Here is an 11,286-nt window from a genome sequence, read left to right as displayed (position 1 = left end):
TTACAGGCTTATATGATTATTGAAGTACTCTATATATGCAGAAAGTTTGTATATTTAAAAGAAAAATTAATATAATCTTTGTTTGGATATTCCTCTGTATTTTCAGAATCAACATGGATGCATGTATATTTATATCACGTAAATTTTTTTCATTTAAAAGAAGATAGTTAAAAAGGTGCTGTAACTCAATCTTAGTGAATTTTCATATATTTGTTTGACAAAGAATGGAGGCTACAAGAAATGTCATTTTCTCTTTATTAGTTGTTTATTTTAACTTACGATTGATACATGTGGTCGATGGGAGAATTGACAGGATATTAGGTTAAGTAGAGGAAGTACGGTAGCGCTGTGGAAGTGGTACTGTTACGAGGGGACGGTGAAAAGAAGTGAGAGCGAGACGTCGTCGTGATGGTCTTTTATACCCTGAAACTGCATGGTACCAATCCACCGGCGTTGCCAACCTTTGTAGTTGTTGATGGTGAATTAGTGGTGGCCTAAAGGGTCGTGGCGGTCCCCACAGTATAATAAATATCGCGAATGGATCATTTAAATATATTATTGCTTCTAGTTCCTTGTAGTTCTAGTTCTTGAGAAGTTTTATAGATCAATTATATAAAAGCAAATGACCCAAGTATTATATATCAGAGCAGACGACAGTGAAATACGAACTTTATCTGATTTAGTTGCTGTCCGCTTGTCACTTACATATTTCTCATATTTTTTATACATCAGACCCAAAATCAAGAAATCAGACAAAGAGATCATTTATCAGTCAATTATACAGCCAATTACGACTTAAGGTATGCAAATATGGGGTTGCACTAAAAGATCAAACTAGCAATCCCACATTGTCAAAATAAAGTCTTTTGACTGATTACCAATGCTCATAGCTGCGTAACGAACGAATAACTGCAAGTGGATCCATGAATTTATCGAAGATATCGTCGTAAAACATGAAATACGGTTGCTACATCATAGCGACGTGGATGCAGTAGAGCTACTGGACCAAATCACACGAACTTGTATACTGTATAAATGTTACTAATTAATGTATTACTTGTTACATTACTTGTACCAATGAGTGTGGTGACAATATGTATTAGAATATTAAATTTTTTTCAATGATACTATAAATTACGATTTATATACGTTGAGTATGAACACCATACAAGGTTGGAAAGGCTTATTCAACAAAGATATGATTAAATAAGCTTCATAACAAACTCCGCCTGCATGGAAGAATGCAATATTTCAGCGGACTGGTTACAATTTCAACCGGCCCACGCAGCACATTTCAAACCAATACAAATATCAATCTATATGTACGAGTATTTATTAGAGGTAACGGCACATACTGGACATATTTGATAAACGCAATCCGTTTCATGTTCGCAGCTGAATCGGATCGGCGCTAGTAAAGGTCGGAATCTGAAATAATTAATAGAGAAAATGACTTAAAAGCTCTTAATTGTCGTTGTAAAGAGAGGGCAAGATGATGTTTAGCAATTTTACCTTCGGGCGGCTTGGTTGACGATTGCCTACATTCCACGATTATCCTGCGGGGCTCTGAAACAGCAGATTAATTCGTTGAATTCAAACTGTAAGAGTGTGAATTACTTTTAAGGGATCTCAATATGATTATCAATCGAAATATATCAAAAATGAGAAGTTAAAATAGACAGAAATGTGACAAATTGATTATGCAACATTCACAGTTCTGTATAATGGCTGTAGTTGAAGAACACAAGGCAGCAACAATGAATCAATTAATTTTATATATAAAGAAAATAATCTCATCCCCGTCAATATAAACAACATACAAGTACTATAACAGGGAAAATGAAAATTCCCCGGCATACCATAGTAAAACACATTTTTTTTGGCAAAATTTGTTTTTTTATTCAACATAAATCCCTTCAAGGGTGATACACTGATTATAGCGGCCCTCCAACTTTTCGATACCATTTTTCTAGTACGATTTGTCCTTTGCTTCAAAATAGGCCTAAGCTTCGTCGATCAACTCTTCATTCGACGAAAAGTTCTTCCCATAGATGAGGAAGCAATTGGAAGCCCAATCCATGGATTTTGCCATCGTTTTCACTGAGTTGCGACACGGTTGATTGTCTTGGTGAAGCAGCACTTTCTTTTTCTGGAAATGCGGCTGTTTTTGGCGATTTCGTCCTTAAAACGGTCCAATAACGCTATGTAATAGTCGCTGTTGATGGTCTTTCCATTTTCAAGGTAGTCGATGAAAATTATTCTATGCGTATCCCAAAATACAGACGCTATAACCTTGCCAGCCGACTGTTGCGTTTTCCCACGCTTTGGAGCGAGTTCATCGAGTGCAGTCCACTCGGATGGCTGTTGGTTGGACTTAGGAGTAAAATGATGGAGCCATGTTTCATCTATTGTCACATATCTACGCAAAAACTCGGATTTATTACGCTTGATCATCTTAAAACACTTCTCCAAATCATCAACTGGTCGTTGTTTTTGGCCAAAAGTGAGTTCGCGCAGCATCTATTTTACACAGAGCTTTCTCATACCCAAATATTCGTAAATGATATGATGTACATATTCAATTGATATCTTTAGAGTGTCTGGTATTTCATTCAGGTTCAATTTACGGTCATTCAAAATATTTTTGTGGATTTTTTAAAGAAAAAATAGAAAAATGTTTTCGTCGGTATCAACCTCTTAGGCGTCCACTACGTTCACCGTCTTCGGTGCTCATTTCACCACGTCTAAACTTAATGCTAGTAGCGCCATCTGTGTGTCAGGCCGGGGTCTTTTCAATTTATCTGTTATACTAACACAATAAAATATTTAGGAATGCCATTGACATGTAGCGCTAATAAGTTGGAAAGCTCATGTAAAGATGAAGTAAGAATAACTGGAGAGAGAATTTAGAAGAATGTATTGGTTATTTGAAAGAAATTCTGCTTTGTGGCATTTCAGCAGGCCGGGGACTTTTCAATTGATCTGTTATACTAACACAATAAATTATTTAGGAATACCATTGGACATGAAGCTAATTAGTTGGAAAGCTCACGCAAAGAAGAAGTAAGAATAACTAGAGAGAGAATTTAGAAGAATGTATTGGTTATTTCAAAGGGCATATGGTATTCAGCTATAGGGCTATAGTAAGAAGAGCGATCTGAGAAGAGAACAATATATGTACTGTTACCACCTCTTGGTATTTCAGACATAGCGATCTCCATATATATTTGGAAATGAAAGCTTGCTTAGATTCATGAACAAGGATTCGATCATCATATCAATGTCGAGGTAATTTGTCTTTCCTCAGACTTTTTAGCTGGTGTAGTGTGATGTTAAAGTAAATGTCGAGCATAGTATTAGTATACTCATTAACATTAGTGTAAACAAGTTGATGGAACCCAACAGATTTTAATTGGAAAATCTTTTGCTTTTTTTAATTTTGTTAGTGCTTTAACACTGCACAGCTATAATCGTTGAACATATTCATAAGGACATAAATAAAATTTTATTTCGATTTGACGATTCGTTTTGTGTTTACAGTCAATTTAAACTTGGCGGGGGTCTACATTTTTAACAAAATAAAAATTGAAATTGAAATTTTAAAAGTGTCAGGTGAGTGTACTTAGATTACTTTGTTCTACCATTCTGATACTAGATTAAAATAAAATTTGAAAGAGTGGTCTGAACTCGTTTGTTCGACTCAAAGAAAATTTCTGTGCACAAATCAGCTAAGAAAAGTTTAGCGTCAGTTTTTTTGGACTAGAAAATAGTTTTGTTCATCTATTGCCTCTAAACTACATTATTATCCCTTTTGAATCAGTTGAGTGCCAAAAATCGTTAAAAAAGTCCATGTTTAAAAGAAAAGAATCATTTTCTTCGATATCACTATACCATTTAATTGAAGGGCGAATTACTTCAACATGTAGATTCAACATAATATTATTTTCATGCAGCGAATTTTTTGGACTCATTAGTACATTTTGGATATGGCTCCAAAGGACGTATTATTTTTTTGGTCCAGAACTTTTAGCTAGGCGGTTGAGAGAGATGATTAGTTGAATGACGAGAAAAAATTAATTATATAAAACTACGCTCAATTTTTTTTATAATAAAATCTGGAATTGTTAAAATATGCCTAACAAGTAATTATCAACCTTTATATTTTGAGACATTTGAAAGAATTTACATGTTTCTTCATTCTTTGTTCAAATAACACAAAAAAGAAAGAAGTGAATGAACGTTCAAAATTTTTAAAGATTTGTAAACAGATAAAAAAAACTAAAACTACTTAAATTCTAGAGGTTTTTAAACGAATGTATATAGATATATCGAATTGAATGAATTACAGAGTCTGTCGAGAAAATTGTAGAACGGAAAAGCAGACATTTTTAACTAAAATGGTTCATAATAATTATGAGGGGTGAATTTATAATAGAGCATAAAAAGGAGAACGAATCCCACAGGATTGGTAAATAGCAGTTATTGTATTCTGACACATTAAAAATAAAGATAAAGGCAGAAGTGTAGAAGATTTAGTATAAGACAAATCTTAAAAAATGTTCAACTCTAAAAAAATCAAATATATCTAACTTATTGATTTGGAACAGATATTTGACAGAATAAGAAAAGAAACACTAACTGCGGGTTATATATAATCACAAAGAGGAATAAGTACTAATATTGTAAGAATATTTGAGGGAATAAGTGGAATAAACACCAACAGTGTGATTGCAGACAACATAAAATCAAACCCCTTCAGAATCCATATAGAGTAAGGGGAAAACCCAACAGAGAGCAAGGTTTAAACCCAACCCTGTTTTAATATTAATGCAATTTAATATCTGGGTATAGAAATCGAAGATAATGCAAGCCAGGAGGTGGAAATTAACGCCAGAAATAAAAAAAAGAATGTGTACTTTAAGAATATCTAATAAATCTAGTAAGAGAATAGCTCAATATTAATCAGTAATCAGAGGAGTGCAAAAAGAAAAAGAGACAACTCAGTTTTTGAAGACACTTACAATTCCTGGGGAAACAAGACAGGTATATAGAATATGGGAAGCAAGGACGAAGAGGGAGAAACACCAGAGGGTGACCTAAGCGAACCTCTTCCAGGGCGTCAGAGAAATACTTAAGAAGCAAGAAGAGTGATCAAATTTTACATGGAGCAAGAGGTAAATATAAATTGCAAATAAGTTACCTTTATTGGATGACCCTGGACATCGAACAACTGCCATGGACGTGGCCATCGGGGTTTGATAAGGTGAATAACCACCGCCGTATTGGTCGTTATTTGGTATATTCCAGTTATCTAGAGACAACAACTGTAAATTATCGCATGTGTGATCAAAACACTTTTATGGTATTACTGGGAGACAAAGCATTTGGTGAAAACAACGGGGGTGCACCATAATTGTTCATATTAGCGGGCCACATTGGATTGCCTGTAAGGTAATACAACGATATTAATGACCATTAAGTTACCAAATGTAAAAATTTCTAAGAAAAACGTTGAATATTCTTTCCCATGCGTTAAGTTTCATATTTCAGTATGTATTTTGTTGATCTCTGATGAAAATTGTTTCAGTAAATAAGTAATAGCTCAGTAATAAACCTTAGAGTTATATAGATATATATATATATATATATATATATATATATAAACCATATATATATATATATATATATATATATATATATATATATATATATATATATATATAAACCATATATATATATATATATATATATATAAACCATATATATATATATATATATATATATATATATATATATATATATATATATATATATTCTTAAGCCATCATATTACATCCACATAGGAATCTACGGTTGACAATGTGCGGGTATTGGTACAACAAAATTGGTGGGGACTAGTATAACTACATCCCTCCCTCCTTATTTTCTTTCTTTCCTTCACTACTTCTGGAACAATCTTGATCTTAACCTAATTATCTTGTCCATCCTGATATCGACCATGTGTAACTTGACATCTGAATAAAATAAATATAAGACTGCCCACTGTTCTTTATTGTCATGCAATTATCTTCCAGTGAAAGGGAAAGCTTGTCCAAGAGAGTCATCCACATTACTAATAAAATAGGCTATACGTTTCAAGAGTTGGGAGGGATATCATGCACCTTTTGATTACCACTTTTTCAGATCGATACAGCATGGCTTGGTTGGCGCACGCCTTCGAAATGACCAAGAAGTGCGAGAAGAGATCGATGGTTGGAGCGCTTCCAAGTCAACATCTTTCTTTCAACACGGAAAAAGCTGTAGAAAATGATGGGAATATATTTTGATTAATATATATTTATATATATTGTACTAATTAATGCAATTTTAGAGCGATTAAATAATTAGAATACATGAAGACCCCAACTGTTAACTGCAAAATGTTTAATCATGTTGCTAATAAAAACAAGTTAATTTCCAGATATATGTGTTAAAATTGGTTAGTATAAGCACAAAAATTAATAATCAATAAACTAAACATTTAATCTGTTTTTTTTGTGCTTCTTAAGATGATATTAAAATGCCCAGTGATGCTACAGCTAGACAATATAAGCAGGTTAATATTTTTAAAAGTATTTCTGTTATATAGTCATCGAAATAAGCAGCCCATTTCCAGTTACCAGGATATGGTAATATTAAAGTAATAATAATGAGACTCACTTGGTACCATACTTTGCTGCATATTTTGGGCGTTACATGTCGATTTGCAAGGAAAGTTCGATGGCAGTGGGCCTTGTCCACGGTAATTTCCACTTAGGGGTTTGGCACTACCTAAAATAATTAAAGAATATCGCAGGCACAATGGGAACAAATTCTATAAAAGTTCGCAGTACCTGGTCCTATAGCTAATGCCATTGTAGAGTTATTATATTTAGAAGAATAATCTGGAATATCGGAATTATTATGATATATATCAATATTATATATGATACGATAACTAAATGTTAGGTTTGTTATTTAATAATTAATTAATTGGTTTAAATAACCTGGGTTACCTTGCTGGTACGGCCGAGGTCTAGCCACTTGATTTTGTAATCTAGCCGATGGGCTTGCAGGACAAGGCTGGAAGTAGCAGTAAATATATCCCGCATTAATACCGTAAAGTTTAAGGACCATGAATTATTTTTAAAGGGTTGTTTTTTTGTTTATTCAATGCCTGACTGCGAGTATTATTCCTTTTGTTTTTCTTTTTTGGCAGAATTTAAATTCCACAAATTATCAGCATCAAAATGAAAATAATGATCAGCCAGGTTATGCGGTAATGACAGAAACAAGTGACAATTATAACAAGTAGTTATATTTTATTAACAAATATCTTTAGCAAATGAGAATGGTGGGATTATTACATCGTCTTGTGTTTTAAATTCATTGTGTTTTTCAAAAGTTTTTTTGAGCTGTTCAGTGTAATCTTGCGAGCGAGAAGGATCAGAATAATTTTCAACGTATTTTCAACTAACAACTTTGTTTAACAAAATAATACTGAAGAAGTAAAAGTTAAAGAGCTTAATATCTCCCACAAATAACCATTCATTTAACATTCATTCATTAATCAATCATTGAACAAAGGCAACGACATATTGTTGTAAAAAGATTATCAATAACAGCCAAATGTTTGCCACATCTAGCGTATTCACCAGACATAGTGCCTCTTGATTACTACATGTGTAGATCGATTCGGCATGACTTTGCTGGAATGCTGTTTCGAAATGTTGAGGAAGTGCGAAAATGAATCGATGACCAAACTGCTGCCATATCAACATCGTTCTTTCGAAACAATATCGCCATGTCAAAAAGATGGAAAAAAGTTGCATGATTTTTCTTAGTAAATTATGAAAAAACAATTAAAAACAAACCTTAAAATCTTAAACTTATATACCTCATTATTTCTCATGATTTCTTTGTATAAAGTCGCCGTGTTTGGTCCTCCATGGGGACCGAATCTCTTCGTACTGCTCAACCGCTGCAGTCTTGCCATCTGACTCTGCAACTCGGTTATTTCCGCTTGAGCCTTGGCCAGTTTCTCAATCATCTCCCTCATTTCCGCATCGGTGTTCCCATCGGTAGGTCCACAATAGCACGTCTTAATAACTAGCATCGGAAAAAGTATCAATGTCGTGTATATTCGGATTTTATTTAGTCATTACTTTCATCTTTCGGTTCGTTCAGTTGCTCGTCCTCAGCTTTTTCTGAAACATGTCGAATATTAATGTCCACGGAGCTGTTACTGGAATTTGATACCTTTCTCTTCAAGCCTCTTGGCTCTTACTGTCGAACAGATACATTTCTTCGCGTCAGTCGATGATGCTTCCGCTGCTACGTTACTACTCGATTTCTTTGGTGGGGAAGCTTCTTCATCCGGTTTCTTCTCTGCGTCGGCATCGTCGGTTTTCTCGGCGTTTTCCTCGGCTGGGGCGTCGGGTTTCGCGCCTTCTTCCGTAGCCTCTCCTTCTGGTTTTGGTTCTTCTGCAGCTGCCGGTTCTTGAAATGATACTTTTGACGGTGACTTTTCCTGTTTTTTAGCATTTTCCGGACACACGCCGCATATTGGTCTGGGTGGTGTGGGACGACAAGCCTCGCAACTCTCTTCGCATCTACGACAAGTATCCAGACAACAAACAATACTGACACAGATTAAAAAAACACTATTTACTCCTGGGACTCCTCCACAGATCTCGCCGCAGCTTGCGTCAGCATCATCTTACTGGTTATGGTGTTCATGAGAGTTGTCGACGCCTTGATGAACGTGACCATGGTGTCCATCATGTTATTCCATGCTTGCAGTTCTTCGGGTGTCCCACGGGGTGGTGCTATGTTGTTCATGTTTGAATCTCTTCACTCAGCATTGGAGATACGGTATATTCAGCGATGTTTATAGTCGAACTTTAAATTTGGTTATCTATCAAGGCTCTGTCACTATCCAGACACGGTTTTGATGGAATTGTCAAGATGATTGTTGACGGAATTTTGGAAATCATGATTTGGCGTCATACAGAAGTATGTACAATGCATTTGTCCTATTCCATAAGTATTTATGAGGTTTGTTATGTTGAAAATATTGTTATATATGAAGAGATATTAGAAAGCTCTTAGAAAGCTTTTTACTAGCAAGTGCTAGTAAAAAAAGTAAAGTTAGGACAACACCAGAGGTTAGCGATCAGTGATTTTCATTTGCTCCAACCTGAAGCTAGTGGAATAAGTAGCAGTAAGCAGTAATGGCCACAAGACAATCGGAGCATTAGCAGTGACAGATTTAAATATAGTCATTCGCATACACTTAAATAAGATAAGAATCGAGAGAGGACTAAAACTATAAATATCGAATATGAAACACCCGTTTGCGAAATGTCTTTTTTATATCTTAAAGTCTCCTTTTTTACCAACGGGGGTTTATCTAGACTGGACTGGGCCTACGTCCTCGGCATTAAGCCTCAACATTACCGACTGGCGAGTGACCACATTAGTAATCATCCCAGAAGACATCCGGTCTTACCCAGACTGGTTACTGGCGTGACTGGGACCATTTTCTTTATCGGATTTTGCACTCTTGTCTAGGGACAATCACAAATATAAATTTACGACCATGCCCCAGCACGATTCGACAGTAGGGGGTCAGTCCTATCGCCTTTACAAATATCTTATTAGTATTATCTATTACGTACTTGACCATTATTGGTAATAGTATTAAACCATTTGATGTTAGATCGAATACTCTCCATGTTTAGGAAAATGGAGCCTTCTTATTACAGTGACACATTTTAATTCACTTCTTGATAGTAGAGTGTGATACCATCCAGAGGAAACTAGCAATAGGAGGATTCAGCGTTTTTTACAGTGTCTATAATAAAGTAAGTTTCTGTCTATTTATTGCAAGAGTAAACTTAATTGATTTTTAGACACAAAACGCACCCAATGAATGACAAGGTATAAATAATGTGTGAGAAAATAGAGTTGAGATAATTGATAAATGATAGAGAAGATGAGAAACAAGATAGGATGTAGAAGTGTGGACCAGATGCTCTATCTCCGGTTGTGATATAGTTTTAAGTTCTTGTTGAAATACTCAGGATAAGTAGTAAATGAGGATTTTTTAGTAATTATGAACTCATACTATATCTAGCCAACATCAGACTGTGGCACTGGATGTTTGTTCAATCACCACATATTTCTATTAAATTAAAATAGTTATAAAGCTAGCTAGCTATAATAGCTGTATATATATATATATATATATATATATATATATATATATATATATATATATATATATATATATTAGAATTTCTATTAAATGAAAATAAAAGGTATATAATTTTGGCTGTTTTTGAATAAATATAACTTCTTAATTATACCGTATTTCGTCAACTGGTTCTTTTGTTTATTAACATTAACATACTTTTTCTTTTATTTTTACGAATATCTTGTTTTATCTCAATTAAAATGAGAAATCATAAATATTTAGTTTTTATCATTGGGTAATTAAAACTTTTAATTAGAAAATGATTACCTTTTAATTGATTTTTATTGAGTACACAACTATCTATTGATGGGTAATAATTAGGTAAAATGTGCTTATAGTGCACAAAAGCACAGATATGCTTAAACATATAAATAACTTTCTGTTTCTGATTTTTCCTTATATAGATTTTTATGCTTTCTTTTATTTTCATCGGCGATATTCATTGGAGAAGATTTGAATGATCAGCGTAAATAGCAGAACTAAATTTTTGTAGCATTTCTCTACATAAAATAACGGTTTTCCTTTGCTTATAATTCTGCTGACAAGGTTCATCCTCCACTCTCAGAAACTTGTGATATCTCAGTTGTAGGTTTTCGGATTTAATAGTGGCGGTTTTAATAGTTATTCAATGATTAAGAACAAAAACATTTTCTATTATATTAAAATAGTTATAAAGTTAGTTAAAAGTTTTTTTGTTTTAAACTCCACACATAAATATATATATAGTCATTACAATTTGTTTATTTATTTAACAAAATATTTGCAATTCCATTAAATGAAAATAACAGGTATATAATTTTAGCTGTTTTTTTAGTAAATATTAACTTCTTAATTATACAGTCTTTCGTCAACTGGTTCTTTTGTTTATAACATTAACATACTTTTTCTTTTATTTTTATGAATATCTTGTTTTATCTTAATTAAAATGAATTTTATTCAGTACGCAACTATCTATTGATGGTTAATAATTATGTCAAGTGTGCTTATAGTGCTTTAAAGCACAGATATAT

General features: G+C 33.6%; 1 protein-coding gene and 1 long non-coding RNA gene across 2 annotated transcripts; one reads left to right on the top strand and one right to left on the bottom strand.

Moving 5' to 3' along the window:
- Positions 1–1,326: 1,326 nt before the first annotated feature.
- On the bottom strand, positions 1,327–8,979 carry LOC143203392 (uncharacterized). The gene is made up of 11 exons (XM_076415509.1): positions 8,690–8,979; positions 8,278–8,630; positions 8,184–8,225; positions 7,916–8,127; positions 7,035–7,101; positions 6,873–6,923; positions 6,700–6,810; positions 5,370–5,444; positions 5,201–5,311; positions 1,513–1,566; positions 1,327–1,428 (listed from the first exon to the last, which is right to left on the bottom strand). Exons 1-11 carry the CDS (start codon positions 8,857–8,859, stop codon positions 1,412–1,414), a joined length of 1,263 nt encoding a protein of 420 aa, XP_076271624.1. The 5' UTR covers positions 8,860–8,979; the 3' UTR covers positions 1,327–1,411.
- On the top strand, positions 6,385–6,781 carry LOC143203395 (uncharacterized). The gene is made up of 3 exons (XR_013007328.1): positions 6,385–6,478; positions 6,549–6,595; positions 6,656–6,781. It is a non-coding gene; the product is annotated as an uncharacterized LOC143203395 (long non-coding RNA).
- Positions 8,980–11,286: the final 2,307 nt, after the last annotated feature.

Source organism: Rhynchophorus ferrugineus, unplaced genomic scaffold (genome assembly GCF_030347505.1).
Source record: "Rhynchophorus ferrugineus isolate W39M unplaced genomic scaffold, kcgeb_rfMv2 rfM10, whole genome shotgun sequence".
NCBI classification, from domain to species: domain Eukaryota; kingdom Metazoa; phylum Arthropoda; class Insecta; order Coleoptera; family Curculionidae; genus Rhynchophorus; species Rhynchophorus ferrugineus.
Note: the sequence above shows the minus strand (reverse complement) of the source record. Positions and strands in the feature narration are given on the sequence as shown.

Excerpts from the sequence above, each read along its gene's own strand:
- LOC143203392 (XM_076415509.1), bottom strand. The coding sequence starts at position 8,859 with ATGAACAACATAGCACCACCCCGTGGGACACCCGAAGAACTGCAAGCA. Across the intron at positions 8,226-8,277 it reads CAAGAGGCTTGAAGAGAAAG|AAAAAGCTGAGGACGAGCAA; the intron begins GTATCAAATTCC and ends GACATGTTTCAG. Across the intron at positions 5,312-5,369 it reads ACCAAATGCTTTGTCTCCCA|ATAACTGGAATATACCAAAT; the intron begins GTAATACCATAA and ends TGTTGTCTCTAG.